The following is a 21293-nucleotide window of genomic DNA, read 5'->3' on the forward strand; positions in this document are numbered from 1 at the left end:
TCCCCGAATGGGTTTTATTTTATATATGTCAGGCAGCTGTTTAATTCTGTGAGCCTAAGCGGTTCATTATTAGAAATAGGTATCAAATTGTGGTAGAGTGGGCTTGAGCCGAGAAACTTTGACTTAAGAGTCCGCGACACTAACCACGGGACCAAAACCCGACACAACTTAGTTGGTTAATACGAATTTGGAGAAACCTTGCGCTTTTGTCAAGCGCCCTTACATCTATTAAAAGTCACAAAGCGCTGCAGAACCAAGATTACTGTCTTCTTCGTACCTCAGTCGAATGGCATTGATGTGACAGAGCTGTGGTTTCAACAATGTGGCGCAACATGCCACCGTCGATTTACTGCGGGAAATTTGAATTTGTATACCTCTAAACGCCCTATGTAATTTCTGATGAAGTATAATATGAATTTTAAAGCGATACAATACAGATAAAAGTATTTTTTTAAATAATGATGTTTTCAAACATAATATAAATATTCGAATACACCACTTTACCGAAAATTCCGAGGAAAATGTTAATAAGCTGAAAGATACGAAAAAAATACTCCTAAAAGTGATCTTTTATCACCCGCCACCCACAAACGGACCAAGCCATGTTTGTCAAAATTCTAATCAACCGTAACCAACAGTTTTCTGGCTGAAATCTTCCCTTTTGATGAAAGTTTACAGTTTAAGCTTTGTCTGTAGCAAATAAATTACATGCCAGGTTAACTATGACTGAGAGATTGAAAGATGAAACTGATAACACGTTATCTGCGATTTGTAGTTAAACGATTTTCGACAAAATGAGCCGAGTGTTACAAATATCGCCTGGGTTGGCAAACTGTCAAGCTGTATGAAGCGGTAGATTGCTTTAATCTTTTTTTTCATGTAAAGGAACTTAGATAAAACCATTTCAATGCGATATATAGCAATTGATAGAGATTTATTATTAAATATATTAAACACATAGGAACAATCGTTTATTTGCGTGGGTTATTTTATTCGTATTCATTTTCTATGATTTATTGATATCAAAAAGATTTAATCGGTTTTTCGAACGATATATTTTATTTTGGTAACGATAAATCTATTTCTTATAATAAAATAACAGCTTTATAGTTTTTTCCACATATATTATACATAATATATACATATATTTAAATATTTGAGAATCAAGTACTTCAATATAACCTTCCTACGAGTATAAATCGCTCACTCCTTTCAACAAAGTCATAAATCAAAAAACTTGATTTTTCAGGAGATCGTTTTTAAAGTTTAAAAATATAATACAATATATTAAAAATAAATATCGAGCCACTTATTGAACTTTTTACTGTGCAACAGATCTTTTTAGGTAAAACCTGAATGTTTATTCTATATTTGAAAAATATTTAGTACATGCAAAAAAATTATTAAACAATAGCTTTTCTTCAAAATGCAAAAACAACACTTTCTGCCTGAAACAACACCTGATTACGCCAAGTTTTTTTTGGTCTTCCTTTGCTTCTTTTCCTACTGCGTTCGCCACACAATTGTGAGGCGAAACAAATTTGTTTTACAACAAACAAAAAATATCAAACCCTTATTCGCACCCCAATGGTGCATAGGGCACTTCGTCATGTAAACACAGTCTTATCTTGATCGTTAACATACGAAGGAAAGGTGATTAGCCCTCCGCTTCAAGTACCAGTCCAGGGTAATATTGAATCAATATTACAGTGAAAAAATCAATTTTGTTTATTTGATTCCCCTGAGAATCGTACCCAGAACCTCCAGAACGGTAGCCAAGCGTTCTGACCATTAAAATGATGTATTAGTATGTATATATTAATAGGATACATGTATTTCATAAAAATGTTTCAAAATCGTATATTTTTCCTCTAATTCTATTAAAATTCATGACGTGCGTGGATATTACGAAAGCGTCGAAATCAATAATTTGTTTTTTTCGAAATTAGGAAAATGAACGAGATAGAAAATTATAATTTAATTTTATATGTTTAGAAAATGCAATAAAAGAGATTAATTTGCCAGATAAATAACAGATATCTGTTGAAATCTTCTAATAGCTAGCAATTTCAAGAGATTATTGCAGCAAATTAAGCTGTCAGCAACGTTAATAAAGCTGTCGTTGCCATGAAAAACTGCTGAAAAACTATATCAGGGATAAAGTGAAATAAAATGTTACATTATGATGAGTTAATTTTCTCAATATGATATATCAAAAAACGTGATAAGAGTGTCAGAAATGATGACTCTAAGGAACATATCTGGCAAGAGTCTACGAGATAATAAGGAACACCAGGATAAGAGAAATATGCGAGATCCGAGATGTAATTAGGTAGGAAAGTTTTATTTATTTTTATGTATTTAATAAAGTTACATTTTTCATACAATTTATATACATTTATATACATTTCTACTTAATACAATCATAATTTTTTATAATTAAAATGTAACTTTGTTTTAAAATCACTATAAATATTATATTATAATTAAGTTGTAATAAAATATTTATAGTGATTTTAAAACAAAGTATAATTTAATTAAAATAATAAGAATAATCTTGGATAATTTTATTCTATATAGCGCCATTTCCATATTTTAATTTTTATATTTTAGTTATAAAAAGGAAAATCACAAAGTAAATGCTTCAATTATAAATTATTTAAATTTGTCAGCCTCCCTAGTGTAATGGTCAGCACGCTCGGCTACCGTTCTGGATGTCCCGGGTTCCATTCCCAGGGGGGGAGGGGGTTTAAATAAACATAATTGTTTTTTTCACTCTAATATGTATTCAATATTACCCTGGACTCAATTCAATTCAATTCAATTTATTCATATATATATACATAACAAACAATATTCAAGGCGTATATATTAAAAGTAAGCAATAAGACACCTGATCACCTTTCTTTCATGTGTCAATGATCAAGATAACACTGCGTTTATATGATGCAGTACCCTATGCACCATTGGGGTGCGGATAAGGATTTGTATAAGATATCTGAATATATAAATAAATACAAATATAAAACTTAAAATATAAATATATAATACAGTATTTAAAATTTCAAAAAAAAAAGATTTATGATTTAATTTAAAGCAATATTTATATGAAGGACTTTCGGCTTTGACGGACACCCTCCCGCAATAAGTCCGTTATATCGAGGTTTCACTGTACTGTATAAATTACGGTTTTTGGCGTCACCATTGACTGCATAGACGAGGGGTAGGAATTTCGGCAAACATGATACTTTTTTTCAGCGAGAAATTAAAACTGAGGTCATTTTTTTTGTAGAATTCTGCGCGTGTCATTATTTAAGTTTGTTATGGAACTAACTTTTGAAATCTGTCAAAAAGTGACAGAAATGAACATTGACATTAAAATTAACTGTTTGTACAACGATGTCACAAGATGTAAGATTAATGGATTCAGAAAAATATATTTACTTGAAAGTTTTTCACAGATACTTTGTGGCACGTTTTATAAACTTTATAAAATAAAACAACTTTGTTTTAAACCACTTTTTTATTGGTACTTAGTTAAGTTGGTTTTTCTTTCACTGTGGCAAAGTGGTAATAGTGGTAAGCGCGTCTGACTAACAATGAGGTATCGAGTTCAAGATAAAATTTTCGATAGTTTTAATATTTTTCATAAATGTAATATTTTTTCACACATATATTCAAGACGAAATGAGAAATAGAAATTACTCATCGGGAATATTATATGTATATATGATTTATGTAATGTATATTTATATATATATATATGTATATACATATATATATATATATATATATACATATATTAATATATATATATATATATATATATATATATATATATATATATATATATATATATATATATATATATATATATATATATATATATATATATAATAACATTTTTTATACAATTTCCTACACATACATACATACATACATTGGTACTTAATGTATAGAAATTGTATTAAAAGTCTCTCCAAAAAAGCGACTGAGCTCTTGTGCTTGGAGAGGGACTTTTTCTCCTTTTCTCAGTATAATATTATTATATTAACATGTGTGTGTATATCAGTAATATATGTACAATATCGTTTGACGTCAAATGCAATAACTTTTTTAATACAACAACTCTATTTCGTATTGTTGCAATCATTATTTTCATTTTTTTTTGGTATTTGAAAAGAAAGATGCATTTTGTTTTTCACTGGTCACAGTAAAGCCAATCACTGCATTCAGTCTGTATTCAGTTTCAGCGAGTATATATTTAGTGCTGCGAATTAATACGAGGAACAAGCAACGGATTAATGGATAATCCATTCTGCACTTTGTTAATTATGGGGTGGATTCAAACGCATTTAGTTATACTGTATACCCCGTACTGTTGTGACCAGGACCAAACTTAGTTTTACTAATTTATTTTTAAAAACATATTACACACATAAGTTACATATCACTCACTCCTTTCAACAACGTCATGTATCAAAAGACTTGATTTTTCAGGAGATCGTTTTTAAAGTTTAAAAATAAAATAAAAAGTATTTAAAATCAATATACAGGCCAATTATTGAACTTTTTACTGTGCTAAAGATCTTTTTTGGTGAAACCTGAATGTTTTTTCTCCATTTGTAAAATATTTATTGAAGTATATTTAATAAAATAATTAAACATATTAAATAATTAACTCCTTATTGGATTATTTCCAATTAGGAGTTATTTTTTACATTATTTTTTGACATCTCTACAAAGCTGAAATAATGTATTTCCAAATGAGTAATGGAAGTACTCATCATAAGTATTATATATCGTTCACTCCTTTTCAGTCAATTTTCAGTTATGCATGTTTTCTGAATGCCCAGAAAATGTACTATATCCCAGCAAAAGCGACATATTTTAAACTTAATATTTACCCGCTACAGGGCAGAAAGTTTTGTTTTTGCATTTTGAAGAAAATGTATTGTTTAATTATTATTTCAAATGTACTAAATATTTTTCAAATGGAGAAAAAACAATCAGGTTTTACCAAAAAAGATCTGTTGCATAGTAAATAGTTCACTAAGTGGCTTGATATTTATTTTTAACACATTTTTCTATATTTTTAAACTTTAAGAACGATCTCCTGAAAAATCAATTTTTTTGATATTTAATATGACGTAACAATCATTAAAGAAAACACTTCGTTTTTTATCACTTGAGTTTTATAGAACAATTTTATATTTTATATTTTAGTTACTATACAGACCTGAATGATGGAAGTTTAACTTCTGAAACATGTAGTCTATAATAAAACTCAAGTGGTAAAAAACGAAGTGTTTTCTTTAATCATTGTAACATGTCTTACCACAAAGTTAATGCCGAAACAATAAATAAAATAATATGACGTTGTTGAAAGAATGTGCATGCAGTCCGTCTTAATCCTGCTCTGGTCAGTCGTCGTTATCTAAGTTCAACATACCCCATGTAGACAGGGCTAAAGATCGTTATGTTAATGTCACAAGACGAGACGAAACAAAGCCTTTCTGCTGACAAATTACTGGAGAGACGCGCCATACATCATTGTACCCTGCAGACTACTGGGTACGCTACGATCTCTATCATCCGGACATCCGATTATCCGGTTCGGACAATACAAATTACTGCTTATAAATGCATCGTAATCTATTTAAATCGTAGAACCACGCTTTTTTGGGAATCATACAGCTTATTTCTCATGTCTTGTATGTCCAAATACTTGTTCACAAAATCTGGATTATCTCCAATTACAGGAGCTATTTTCATATTATTTTTTGACATCTCATCAAAGATGAAGATGAATATGGAAGTCTGGGCATTTACGGGGGTTTTACCGTCATATGCTGGTTTACGTGATCACTTTACACACGTGTAACATTTACCAATTCTACCCATTATTGACAACCACACTACTCAAATTCTTGGAAGTTCTATGTATATGAACCAATTTATGTATTAATTTTAAATCAAACACAGATGTTTTGAGTCTACTAAGTTGTATTTTATTAACAAAAACACATAAAAATTATATTGTGACAATTGTTTCGCCTTGTTAGGGCATTATCAAACGTTTTGTTAATAAAATACAACTTAGTAGACTCAAAAAATCTGTGTTTGATTTAAAATTAATACATAAATTGAAATGGAGTTCTACAAATTAAAGTCAAATCAATAAATATATGAACCAATTTTGAAACATTATTTTTGAATCACTAGAACTTCACTAGAGACATCTATTGGTGAGATGAAAAGAAGCTTTTTATTGAGAATAATAAAGAATAAAGAAAATAATATGAAAATAACTCTTGCAAGTGGAGATAATCCAGATTTTGTGAACAAGTATTTGGACACACCCAAAATTTTGTAAATATAAATTACTGTTTATAAATGCATAGTAAACTATTTTGATCATTGTACTTGAACCACGTTTTTTTGGGAATTATACAGTTTATCTCTTCATGCATATCAGCATATACATAAAAACATGCCAGCACCAAATTTAAAATCCTGCCACGGGTCATGTGTGGGACGTAAGAGCAACACACTCACTATATGTTACTCATGGCCGGCAGCGTCCTTCTTGACAGATATTGACACTTAGCATTTTCTATGCTTTGGAATGCATTGTTGTTTCATAGTTATTACCATTATTACTATATTATTTTTTGACATCTCATCAAAGATGAAGAAGAATATGGAGGTCTGGGCATATACGGGGCTTACGACCGTCATAGGCTGGTTTAAGTGATCACTTTACACACGTGTAACATTCACCAATTCTACCCATTATTGACAACCACACTGCTCAAATTCTTGGAAGTTCTATATATATGAACCAATTAGAAACCTTGTTCTTGAATCACTAGAACTTCACTAGAGACATCTATTGGTGAGATGTAAAGAAGCTTTTTATTAAGCAGAAACTCTTATATTATAGAAACTATTATTACTGCTATTACTTTTTTCATCGCTTCACCAGCATTGTAAAATGAATCATAAATAATTGTGTGCGTTTTTTTTTTCTTTTGACCAAATTAATAGCTAGTACTGTTTTTAAGAGGGAGAAGCCTCCTGCGATGTCGATTCCCAGCTGTCGACCCATCTTTTTTGGGGTCTGCCCGGGAGTCGTCTACCATGGGGTTGGCCGTATTGTGCGATGTGTGGAAGTCTGGATGGTTCCATTCTCCTCACATGCGCATACCATTGTCTCCTTCGTTGTCTTCCCCACCTAACGACATCTTCGATTTTACATATTTCCCTGATCCTGGCGTTTCTTATTCTATCTCGAAGACTCTTGCCTGAAATGCTTCTTAGAGTCTTCATTTCTGACACTCTAAGCGCGTTTTTTGTGCCAACGGTGTCCGCTCTACTTTCGATTCCATACGTCACGATGGGTCGGACACAAGTTTTGTAAATATAAATTATATGTCGAAATTTATTTATTATATATCTAAGTATATCTAAATGCTATCTCTCAGAAGAATGTGCGACAAAACGATGCATGATAGATGTGCGAATAGTGAAATAAGGAAAGAATGCAAAGCTGAGATAAGCATTATCGATAAAATTAAGAAAGGTGTGTTGAGATGGTTTGGACATGTGGAACGAATGAGTGACGAAAGAACGGTAAAACAAATCTATGAGGCGAATGTTAGTGGGAAAAGAAGCAGAGGAAGACCGAGAAAAACATGGCACGATCAGGTATGCCAAATACTTGAAAGTGGTCAGGTTAGGAGTCGTAACAATCGGCGGGTATGTATGAGGAGATGCATGAACGTGGAAGAGGCGAAGAATGTTTGCAAGGACAGAGTGGTGTGGCGCTCTATTCTCTCTGCCTACCCCTGCGGGGTTAGTTAGTTAGTTAGTTAGTTAAGTAAGATTTGTAATGCTACTGGATGTATTTATTTTTGCAACAGCTGTTCTAACGTGAAGAAAAAATCACTCACTCCATTTTTGAAGAAAACAACTTTATTGATCGATAAAATGTTCTTCAATGCGTGGATCTGTTTTTTATCAACACACTTCATTTATTTTTAACTTATAAAAAATCTATTTGAATACCCCACTTCTTTTATTTAAATTATGCTTATGGTATCTAAAACATTTTTATTAAATAATACACGTACCTACATGCATACTTAAATCTACACACATGTTCATAACATATCGCTCACTCCTTTCAAGAACGTCATAAATCAAAAATCGTAAATTTTTAGTTGTTTTCGGAATGCACAGAAAATGTACTATATCCCAGCAAAAGCGGCATATTCTTAACTTAATATTTACCCGCTACAGGGCAGAAAGTATTGTTTTTGCATTTTGAAGAAAAGGTATTGTTTAGTAATTTTTTTAAATATACTAAATATTTTTCAAATGGAGAAAAAACCTTCAGGTTTTACCTAAAAAGATCGGTTGCACAGTAAAAAGTTCAATAAGTGGCTTAATATTTATTTTTAATACATTGTATTATATTTTTAAACTTTAAAAATGGTCTGAAAATCCAAGTTTTTTTTATTTATGACGTTCTTGAAAGGAGTGAGCGATATGTTAACATTGTAAAAATAAAATCATCTCCATCATCCATGTCCAAATTACCTGATCGTGCCAAGTTTGTCTCGGTCTTCCTCTGCTCCTTTTTCCAACTACATTAGCCTCATAAATTTGTTTTACCATTCTTTCCTCGCTCATTTGTTCCTCAAGTCCAAACCATCTCAACACACCTTTCTTAATAGATTTATATTATCCACTGACACTTCGTGATGGAATTGCATTTTAATATATTATTAGATTAAAACCAATATTTTTAGCTTTTCCACTTTATTTTTATTTGACCAGCGACCGGGTTTCGTCGTTACCGACATCATCAGACTGGTGGGAGGCTATACAAATTGTTATGTTATATATAAAACAAGGCAAGAGTTGATAACTATGATTTGATAGAATTTTGTTGAGAAATTATTTTAATTTGAGTGAATTTAAGCATTGTATGATATTAATAATAATAATATTTATAAAAAAAATATTATTAATATCACACACTGTGAATTTAAGTATTGCATGATATTAATAATAATAATATTTATAAAAAAATATTATTAATATCACACAATACTTAAATTCACTCAAATTAAATTAATTTCTCTACAAAATTATATCAAATCATGGTTATCAACTCCTGCCTTGTTTTATATATAACATAACAATTTGTATAGCCTTCCACCAGTCTGATGATGTCGGTAACGATGAAACCCGGTCGCTGGTCAAATAAAAATAAAGTGGAAAAGCTAAAAATATTGGTTTTAATCTAATAATATATTACACCCTTCTTAATTTTATTGATAGTGCTCATCTCAGCTTTAAGAAGAGAATTTCCGAAATACAAGTTATACAAAATAGAGCTATTAGAAATATATTTCATCTACCGTACACTACACATGTAAAAAACATTTATTTGAGCACTAACATAATACCTTTTGACATTCTACCAACTTTTGAGATTACAAATACAATCAAATAATGTTTAAAACGACTCACAGCAACACCATACCGCTTTTTAACAAAGAAATTCATAATCATAATACACGAGGACATAACAAAATACATGTGGAGTCGATAAACAAGTCCGCCTCCATAGTGTAATGGTCAGCGCGCTCGGCTACCGTTCTGGAGTCCCGGGTTCGATTCCCAAGGGGGGTAAAATAAATATAAGTAATTTTTTCACTGACATATTTATTCAATATTACCCTGGATTGGTACCTGAAGCGGAGGGCTGATCACCTTTCCTTCATGTGTAAACGATCAAGATAACACTGCGTTTATATGACGCAGTGCCCTATGCACCATTGGGGTGCGGATAAGGGGTTTAAAAAAAATTGGAGTAAGGTCCTTAAAATATATTGCCAATACCTACCCAAATTAACCAGCTGCCTGACATATCGCTCACTCCTTTCAAGAACGTCATAAATCAAAAATCGTCAATTTTCAGTTGTGCATATCTTCGGAATATCCAGAAAATGTACTATATCCCAGCAAAAGAGGCATATTTTTAACTTTATATTTACCCGCTACAGGGCAGAAAGTGCTGTTTTTGCATTTTGAAGAAAACGTATTATTTAATTATTTTTTTAAATATACTAAATATTTTTCAAATGGAGAAAGAACCTTTAGGTTTTACCTAAAAAAATCTGTTGCACAATAAAAAGTTCAATGAGTGTCTTGATATTTATTTTTAATACATTGTATTATATTTTTAAACTTTAAAAACGTTCTCCTGAAAAGTCAAGTTTTTTATTTATGGCGTTCTTGAAAGGAGTGAGCGATATATAAAATAAAACCCATTCGGGGATCCAAAATAAATGATCTGAGAGGGTACTTTATGGAAAGATATATATGTAGTGATTAGTCATATTTTCTTATTTTGTTTTACCTTATATTTTTTATATTTTCTCATTTTTTTATTTTTTCTCATTTGTTTATTTTAAATATGCTTCTTACCTTATGTTTTTCTCATTTATTTCTTTTAAATATGCTTCTTATCCCTATTTATTATACCTATTTATTGTTATTATACTTTGCCATGTATTAGTTTTAGTTTTGGTTATTTAAAAAAAAATCTTTTCTGTTACTTTATAATTTGTGTTCCAGTCTTGTTAACCTTAGTCCCGTGTCCCAAAATGAGAAATGGAAATTACTCATCGGGAATATTATATCGCTCACTCCTTTCAAGAACGTCATAAATCAAAAAACTTGATTTTTCAGGAGAACGTTTTTAAAGTTTAAAAATATAATACAATTTATAAAAAATAAATATCAAGGCACTTCTTGAACTCTTTACTGTGCAACAGATCTTTTTAGGTTAAACCTGAAGGTTTTATCTCAATTTCAAAATAACAAGTTTATTTTTAAAAAAAATAATTAAAAAATACCTTTTCTTCAAAATACTAAAACAACATTTTCTGCCCTATAGCGGGTAAATATTTAGTTGAAAATATGCCTCTTTTGCTGGGATATAGTGCATTTTCTGGGCATTCCGAAAACATGCACAACTGAAAATAGACGATTTTGGATTTATGGCGTTCTTGAAAGGAGTGAGCGATATGTATTTATGACTTATGTATGTAATATGTTTTGAAAAAAAATAATAAAAATAAACCCACATCATGAGAAAAATTCTTTTGTATAATCGTTCGCTTTGTAACAAAAACAAAATTCGCAGAGGGTTTATCAAGTTTGCATTTATATTCATACAAGGGATGAGAACGATAATAATCGCATAATTTACTTTAAAGATATTTCATTTCGTCTTCTTTTCTATAAGTACGTCACGAAGCGCCCTTAAGAAAATATATACTAACACGAGTCGGTTGGAAGAATATTATGGAAATATACCCAATTTGTACGAAAACAAAATTTATCAACGTAAGCATTGTAATAAAAATGTTTCATTTGTTATTTTTTAATATTATATTTGTTTTGGAGTAACTCGAAAGCGGAGCAAATTTAACAATTGTAGGTATATGATAAAAAATAGACAATTTCAGATACCCCACAAAGGGTTAAAAATAATGTAAAAAAATATATTTAATTTTTTAAAAACAAATCTTGAATTTACAAATACTTGTCCACAAATCTGGACCATCTCCACTAAGGAGTTAAAATGTTGTACAGGAGACCAAATACTTCTTCACAAATCTGGATTATCTCCACTAAGGAGTTAAAATGTTGCACAGGAGACAAAATACTTGTTCACAAATCTGGATTATCTCCACTAAGGAGTTAAAATGTTGCACAGGAGACAAAATACTTGTTCACGAATCTGGATTATCTCCACTAAGGAGTATAAATGTTGTGCAGGAGATAAAATACTTGTTTACAAATCTGGATTATCTCCATTGAGGAGTTTAAATGTACAGAAGACCAAATACTTGTTCACAAATCTGGATTATCTCCACTAAGGAGTTAAAATGTTGCACAGGAGACAAAATACTTGTTCACAAATATGGATTATCTCCACTTATATTATCCTAGTCATCATTTCTATTATACTTTTCTTAGCTAATATTCCTCTTCTATTTCATCTTTCATACATTAGTAACGTCCGTCACCGTGAGCTCCTTCACTTACGTCCTCTGCATGATGCAGACTGCAACCCGTCACAAACATTCAACTGATCTGAAATTCCAGAACTCAGGATTGATCATCCTGCCTTCATATGATTACGATCGAATTAACACCACGTCGATTTGATGCGGTGCTGTGCTATGCACGATTTGCGTGAGAATGAGGGTCAGAAGTTTAATCTGAACTTAAGTTTTGATTTTCTACATGTGAAGCCAAAACGCATAAGTAAAACTTTATGTCGCAAACTACTAATCAAATAATTAAACTTAATTTTAAACCAAGTTAGAATATTATCCGGTATATTTGTCAGAACTTTACGCCACGGTCTGACTTGAGAGGATGCAAAGGAGCTGGTAGCCGACAGAAAAGATTGTAGACAGTTTGTAGACTCCATATGCTCCACAAAGGAAGCGAAAAAATATTCTTTAGTTTCATTGCTATTTATAATTTTGTTATAAATCTGTTTATTTTAAATAAGACAAATAATTAGATAAATAAAAATAAGGTTGTTGCATTTTCTTTGATAACAGTGTTTTTTTTTAAATCTTTTATTTCCATTGAGTACTTTTTTATAGTTCTACCTAATTAAATCTAAAATATTAAAAAAAAAAAAGTTTTTAAAAAATGCGAATATTTTTTTTTCAATAATTGCGCTTCAAAAGTATAACGTTCTATTTAGAACGTTATACTTTTGAAGCGCAATTATTGAAAAAAAAATATTCGCATTTTTTAAAAACTTTTTTTTTTTTTTTAATTACCTAACGTCCAAGTGACTCTGAAATCTAGCTACGGCTTATGCAACACCGTTTATCATGTCCCTACTCAGGCTTCAACTTTAAAAGTTTCATAGCCTATGCCTACTTGTGAGTGGATTTACTCTTTATGTTTAAAGTTACTATAATTTCATGTAATTCATGAGTGAAAATTCTAGGCAAAAACACTCGCTTTTTTAAAAACTTGTGCGTAGATACTGTTTTATACCGATTTCCCCATAGACAATAATATACAGAGATCGTAAGCTTTAAAATCAACAGTTTGGCATTCACATATTGCGTTTTATTGTAAGTTGTCTCATTATTCTCACTGTAGAAAAAGATGACGCGCTATGAAACACCTTTTATCTCTTTTTACCTCAAACGCGACATGTGATTTTTTTATCTTTGATTATTTGGTTTACATTAGAGGAAAAAGGATAGAGATACATTCTCAAAACCATAGTACTAAGCTTTCAGGTACTGGTGACATTTTACCACACCTTCCTCTATGGCGAGAACGCCATCTTATAATTTCCGACCAATCACAGCGCGCTTCTAGTGAACGGGTGTATTGTCTATGCTACTTTTGTGAGTGACTTTTACCACTTATCAAAATAGAACGTGCCCGATGTTTTCGTTTGCAAATGACATCAATTTGTCAAAGTTAATTGTAAATATTCTTTCTCGTTCGAGTCGTGTGTTAGTGCACCAGATATATTCCCACTTTTCCCAAATGTCGCTGAGTTGAAAATGGTATTTGAAGTTCATGAACGCTGTCGGGAAGTTGCGAAATATTTGGCAACTGAAGAAATTTGATGGAGAGCCAGGTAATAGCGATTTATTTTTTCACATTATGACCTTATAATCGCATTTTAACGGTCCCGTTGTTCATTTTCACATCCAAGATAACGCTGCATTCGCTTCTTGTGAGAAAGATCAATGGCGAAAGTATTCTTGTTTCAACATTTTCTAAACAATGGTGTGAACTTTTCCGCAAAGATTTCATGCTTGATTGTGCTCGCTTCTAAATTATGTCAATAGATTTTTAGTTATTAAAAAATATGTATGACGAACTCGTTCATGTGGTTTTTCTTTTAAATAATAATCATTGTAGGTACTTACGCGATTTTTAAAATGGTTTAATTATGATTTAATTCACTTCCTGGTTTAAATTACTTATTTATTCTTAAATTCAAGTCGGTAACCGTTTATTTTATTAAATTAAACCTTGAACTCTATCTTACTATTGGTTTATTTACATCTCTATATGTCCTTCTACGTCTGAGCAAAGTTTATAACTAACTACACTATTGTTTATTTATATTTCTATATTATTTTAAACTATTTTCATGTTGAAGAAGCTTTCTTTATTCCAATTTATAAAGTAATAAAATACTATGGTTTATAGATTTGTGATTGTATATGAAAAAAAACATTGATTTTTTCACATTTTTAGTAGGTTATACATCTATTATAGATTTTTACAATTATTATACCCTATCAGAAATATAGCATGCTTTTTTTATGATGTCATTTAGCATTTCTGTTTTCGATTGTCTACATAATTCATATATTTAATGTGAGGTTAGGTATACATAACAGATGTGTCAGTCAGCGTGTTTTTTTTTTTATGCAAAATAAAGAGCACTTCTTACCTTTTCTATGTTGAATATCTAACAATGTTTCAACCATCTGTAAATTCTTTTTTTTTAATTGCAAACAAAATATGTAACAGATCAGTAATGTCTTAAAACCTGTAAAATTCTTAAAAATGATATTTATGTCAAAACGGGTCATATTTATTAGGATTTTTTTTGCCATACTTTCTCTTACTGCAATTGTAGAATATAAAACAAAAAATAATTAACTGGCCTACTCTCAGGTTATTTTCCGAGAATCAGGAAAAAAATACCTTTTTTTTCTACAGAATTATGAAAACAATGTTTATAATAATAATAAATAATAAAACCCTTATCCGCACCCCAATGGTGCATAGGGCACTGCGTCATATAAACGCAGTGTTATCTTGATCGTTTACACATGAAGGAAAGGTGATCAGCCCTCCGCAATCGAACCCGGGACCTCCAGAACTGTAGCCGAGCGTGCTGACCATTACACTACGGAGGCGGACAATGTTTATAGAATAAAATAATAAGTTTGTAGTTTTTCCCACATTAATTTTATTTGACCAGCAATCGACATCATCAGACATCATGTCGGTTACGACGAAACCCTATTGATGGTCAAATAAAATTCACGTGGAAAAAACTTCTTAGTTTTGTTATTTCATTCTATAAAATGCATTTCCACCTAGAAATGTCAGTACAAAACTTCAATCTAATAAAACAATGTTTGTTGTTTTGTATATTATATTAAAAGCATTCTTTATTTTGTGGTATGATAATATAACACTCTCCTTATCATTCGTCGCTTTGTGTAATACCAAGTAGTAGTACAACATTTTGAGTGTGTCCAAATACTTGTTCATAAAATCTGGATTATCTCCAATTACAGAAGTTATTTTCATATCATTTTTTGACATCTCATCAAAGATGAAGAAGAATATGGAAGTCTGGGCATTTACGGGGCTGACGACCGTCATAGGCTCGTTTAAGTGATCACTTTACACACGTGTAACATTCACCAATTCTACCCATTATTGTTCTAGTGATTCAAGAACAAGGTTTCTAAATTGGTTAATATATACAGAACTTCCAAGAATTTGAGTAGTGTGGTTGTCAATAATGGGTAGAATTGGTGAATGTTACACGTGTGTAAAGTGATCACTTAAACCAGCTTATGACGGTCGTCAGCCCCGTAAACGCCCAGACTTCCATATTCTTCTTCATCTTTGATGAGATGTCAAAAAATAATAGCAAGTAGTAGTAATTACACAAAGTGAACGATGAATGATAAGGAGTTTTATTTATTGTTTCGGCATTCACTTTGCAGTAAGACATCATGAAATTTTACCACTTCAGTTTATTTTATTAAACAACTAGTTTCGGAAGCTATGCTTTCATTTTCAGGTCTAAATATAAACTGTTATATATACTATATTTAGACTCGAAAATGGAAGCCTGGCTTCCAAAACTAGTTATAATAAAATAAATTCATGTGGTAAAAAACAAGTGTTTTTCTTTAACAAAGATAAGGAAGGTGTTTATGTTTGTTGTATTCATACCTGACAAATTTTTCGATAATAGGTGGAAAAATTTAGGATGTGTTTATATATATATGGGATAGTTATCGCCTCCCGTCTCTCTGTCTCGTCCGGATGTATATCCGGCACGCATTGAATATTTTTGGCACAGATATTTTTTTCATTTAATTTAATTTAGCGTTGTCTTTTGTTTCAGAGCGGCACCATTCACCTTCCCCGTCAAACCACAAGTTATCGTTTTCACCTGATAATTCTTTTATAATAAAGAATTTTCTATAACACCATTGTCATAATGGTATGACATACGGAAATTAAATCACATTACTTTAATAAACTCCCCGTCGATTGTCCGAAAGCAATTTCAACAACGCTAATATTCCTATTAAGATAATTTAATAATTATTGTTCCTCCGAGAGTATGTTGATGATAACATATTAAAATTCTAGTTAGTCGAGTTAGAAAGCTAGCTGGTAGATATTTTGCTGTAGGATTTTGTTTCATCACGTCCGTATGATGAGCGATGAAGAGAACCTATCAAACAATCAACAGAACAGCCTGAGTTTACTGAAGGACTCTCGCGATGGCCTGCAAGCTCAGAGGACTCTGTCGCAACACGCACTCAACGAGATCAACTCCCCACATCATTTATCTTCACAGGTAATATATTTCTTTTATTTTATATTAACCGGATCCACGCGGCTCGCATAACCGTATGTGTTTTCACAAAACATGCCCCATACGCAGCTGACATAAGCGTATGTGTTTTTACTTTACTCCAAGTTTTGAACCTCAGTTCAACTTGGAAGGATTTTTTCATGATGTGGAACTTTGGATAAAGTAATACGTCAATCCTTGGCCTTATGACATCTGTTGAAATATCTGACTAATAATTTGTAACATCACAAGGATAAATAAAAGAACAGATCCCTGATTTTTTTAGTCTGCGCCATAATCATGTGCTATATCTGTCTCACTCTCGACGCTAAGCATCGCCAGTGGGTAAGAGTGACACACGATGCTTGCTTTGATTTATTTATGTTACGATCTTATTTGTTTATATTGCGATATATTTGAAGAATAATGTGACACAAGTGTATTATAGAGTACCAAAAAGGCACAATGAATCCCGTTGAACGTTTTTGTTTAGGAAAATAAATCGTTTCTTAACTAAATACATGATAAAAGTAATCATTTAAAAAACGGCATCTTTCAGGAACAAAGTTAACGCGGTTAAAAGGTTAAGAGGGCCCAGAGCAGCCGTGTACTAAGCTTTGAGAACAGGTGTCTGTGAAGAATTTTAGGCGTGCGGTGGTTTGACTTTGTGAGGAATGAAGTTAATTATATTCACATTCTTAAACATGATTTTAAATTTATTTTAGCTTATAATTTGACCAGTTAATTTATGTGTAAAGTGATCACTTAACCATGTGTATGAATAATGTGACTTCCATAATTCTTCTTCATCTATGTTGAGATGTCAAAATATAATGTAAAAAATAACTACTAATTGGAGATAATCAAGATTTGTGAACAAGTATTTGAAATATGCTCAAAATGTTGTAAAGGTAATTTGGTCCATGTAGATCTTAAAAATAGATAGATATTACCATAAAGTAACTGCCAAATTAAGTAATGAAAGAATAATTTTAATGCTTTCTATACATTTTTATCTCTGCACGTTGATATTCCTTAGTAATCGAGTATCATAATTACTTTTTAACTCTTACCACTCTGTAGGCCAGACATTCTGGTCCGTATGATTCTAGTAGGCAGCTCCGTGGGCCACAATGTCTGGCCCGGCGCAGGTATAACTTTGATCACTGATTTCTCTATCACCCAAGTATATTCTTCCAAAAAATATTTCAGATAATACAGTTAATCTTAATTAACACGGTCATACGAATTGCCAGACAGTGTCCCAAAATTAGGGAGCCAAAATATTTATTTTAATGGTAGAAAAACGTCGCATTTTTTTGATCAGAGCAGCTGATCAGTTATGAGAAAAAATGGTCACAGTGAAAAGGGTTAAAAATACAAAAAAAAATTTCAAGGAGTATGTAAATTTGAGATTGAACCCTGATGGTAGTTGAAGAACTATATTTATTGAAAAAGACAAATAAAGCTATTAATTCCCTTCATCTGTCTGGCCAGGTTAAAAATAATTTGAAATTATTATAGCTACTCTTATTGGCTCAGCCAAGTAATATCGAGAAACAGCCAAGTAATAATTGTGCAAAAGCTTCTACTGTTTCTCACATCGCTCACTCCTTTCAAGAACGTCATAAAACAAAAAACTTCATTTTGCAGGAGAATGTTTTAAAAATCTAAAAATATAATACAATGCGTTAAAAATAAATGTCAAGCCACTTATTGAACTTTTTACTGTGCAACAGATCTTTTTAGGTAAAACCTGAAGGTTTTTTCTCCATTTGAAAAATATTTAGTACATTAAAAAAAATTAATTAAACAATACCTTTTCTTAAAAATGCAAAAACAACACTTTCTGCCCTGTAGCGGGTATATATTAAGTTAAAAATATCCCCCTTTTGCTGGGATATAGTACATTTTCTGGGCATTCGGAAAACATGCACAATTGAAAATTGCCAGACTTCCATATTCTTCTTCATCTTTGATGAGATGTCAAAAAATAATATGAAAATAACTCCTGTAATTGGAGATAATCCAGATTTTGTGAACAAGTATTTGGACACACTCAAAATGTTGCAATTGAAAATTGACGATTTTTTATTTATGACGTTCTTGAAAGGTGTGAGCGACACGTGACTACAACAGTGTGAACATTTGAACGGAGGGCTTTAACCGAATTATTTTTCAATACGCTTTCAGATAAAGTAAAAATAAAATTATTATTTGTTTATGATATAATTTAAATGAACCTTTGTTTTCAAATCACTTTAAACATTTTATTATAACTCAATTATAATGTCTACCGGTTTCGAAGCTAACCGCTTCTTTATCAAGAGTGACAAGTATTAATCTGTCTTGATTAAGAAGCAGTTAGCTTCAAAACCGGTGGACATTATAATTGAGTTAAAATAAAATATTCATAGTGATTTTAAAACAAAATAACATTTTAATTATAAAATGGAAAATCACAAAGTTAGCGCTTCAAATATAAATTATATTGCTGGATAATACTTATCTCAGCCTTGCACCCTTTCCTTATATCAGCATTGGAACATGTACCATACATGGTTGTGCCGCACTGAGAGATGGCATTCCGACTGCATTCAGTCTACTTTCATCATTCTTTTGCCAACTTATATTTATAAATTATATTTATTTAAGAGCTACAAGACTTTTGTATATAACTCAATTTATTTTGTAGACATTTCTACTTTTACAATCTTAAAATTAATTACGCTGTTCTCTCCAATAAAGAGACTAAGCTCTTGTGCTTGGAGAGGGACTTACACTTATTATTTATTGTTTATGATTGTTTATAAATTAACATAGTTTTTTAACGTTTTGTTGTCTATATCGTGTGTGTGTAAGGTTTTTTGATATTGATGGGAAAATAAAAAATAGGATTCAAATGAGTGGGCTCGAACCTAGAAACTCTGATTCACAGTCCGCGACATAAACCACGGGACTACAGCCCGACTCATTGTAATAAAACTTTAAACAAAGTTTATTGATTAATAATAAATTTAGATAATTTATATATATCGCCATTTTCGTAAAATACTACCTCAAGGGCGCTTGAAATGTAGCGCTCCATAGCGTAGTGGTTTCGTAATTTCATAATTGCTTCATTGCTTCTACAAGGGTCACGACCGTCAGTAATGAAGAATAAGAAGGTAAAGAAGAATTGCGTAGTGGTCAGCGCGTTTGGCTACCGTGCTGGAGGTTCTGGGTTTGTTTTCCAGGGAGGTTGAAATAAATGTTGCTGATTTCACACACTAATGTTTGTTTGATGTTACCTTGTATAAGTACCTGAGCGCATAGTTGGTCACATTTACCTCATGGATTGAACGATCAAGATAATACTACTTCAATACGATGCAGATAGCGAGTTATTTGCCTATAATTTTCACTCGTGAATTACAAGAAATTATAGCAACTTTAAACATAAAGATTAAATCTACTTACCAGTAGGTTTAGGCTGTAAAACTTATATAGTTGAAGCCTAAGTAGGTCGATGATAAGCGGTGTTGCATGAGCCTTAGCTAGATTTCAGAGTCACTTGGACGTTAGGTAATTCAAATGCGGTTCCCTATGCACCAATGGGTACAGATAAGGATTAGAAGAAAAAAAGTAAAATGAAATTAAACCAGAGATATATAAATATATACATACTTTCATACACACACACCTCTACATATACATGCACACATACATGCATTCTTCTTCTAACCCTTATCCGCACCCAATGGTGCATAGGGCACTGCATCGTAGCGACGCAGTGTTATCTTGATCGTTAATTGCATGAAGGCAAGGTGATCAGCCCTGCGCTTCTTGTACCAATCCAGGGTGATATTAAATAAATATGAAAGTGAAAATCAGCCATATTTCTTTTGACCCCCCTGGGAATCGAACCCGGGACCTCCAGTACGGTAGCCAAACGTGCTGACCACTCCGCTACGAGGTTGACAATTATTCACACATACATATAACAAATTAAAACAAAATGTTATACAACATTTATTTAATATTGTAAATATAAAATACACATTTAATTCTTTCATTTCTTCGTATTGAACACACTATCACAGTGTCTTGTATTTTTTGGGTTAAATTATTGTGATAGCGCATAGAAAATAATATTAACTTCTGAATGATGTTGTCAAGTGTATTATTTCCGGATGGCAGATAAGATAATATGGCGGTTACACACTTTCATATTTATGGGCCCGTCAAATATCATTATTCCGGATATTTATGAGGTCGGTGTAGAATGTAATAATGTATCGATTATAACGGATTACCTAGACTATTACTTTCAGGTAATAACATACGTAAATTTGAGGAATGAGTTTTGACAAAAATTGATTCTGCAGTCACTTTGTGGTAAAATCTATCTATTTTTAATTTAAGTTTTACTTAGTAAATACCACTGTTTCTTAAAATCTACTGTGACACGTGTTTCTATGCATTCCGCATCATTTTCAAACACCGTAATTGAATGCCATTGTTTGAAAATGATGGGAATGTATCGAAACACGTGTCACAGTAGATTTTAAGAAATAGTGGTATTTCCTAAGTAAAACTTACATTTAAAAAA

At 31.5% G+C, this 21293-nt stretch overlaps 1 protein-coding gene across 1 annotated transcript in view; it reads left to right on the forward strand.

Annotated features, from left to right (window-relative positions):
• Nucleotides 1-13474: 13474 nt before the first annotated feature.
• The window catches only part of LOC148301914 (ubiquitin thioesterase trabid-like), a 33282-nt gene continuing 25463 nt past the window's right edge, over nucleotides 13475-21293 (forward strand). The window contains exons 1-2 of the mRNA XM_088272514.1: nucleotides 13475-13711; nucleotides 16244-16705. Of these exons, the coding sequence (XP_088128640.1) occupies nucleotides 16559-16705 (147 nt within the window). The 5' untranslated portion in view covers nucleotides 13475-13711; nucleotides 16244-16558. The remainder of the gene's footprint in view (nucleotides 13712-16243; nucleotides 16706-21293) is intronic.

The sequence above is a fragment of the Brachycentrus maculatus genome, unplaced genomic scaffold (assembly GCF_059751285.1).
Source record: "Brachycentrus maculatus isolate JH-2025_06_01 unplaced genomic scaffold, ASM5975128v1 h1tg000503l, whole genome shotgun sequence".
In the NCBI taxonomy this organism is placed as follows: Eukaryota; Metazoa; Arthropoda; class Insecta; order Trichoptera; family Brachycentridae; genus Brachycentrus; species Brachycentrus maculatus.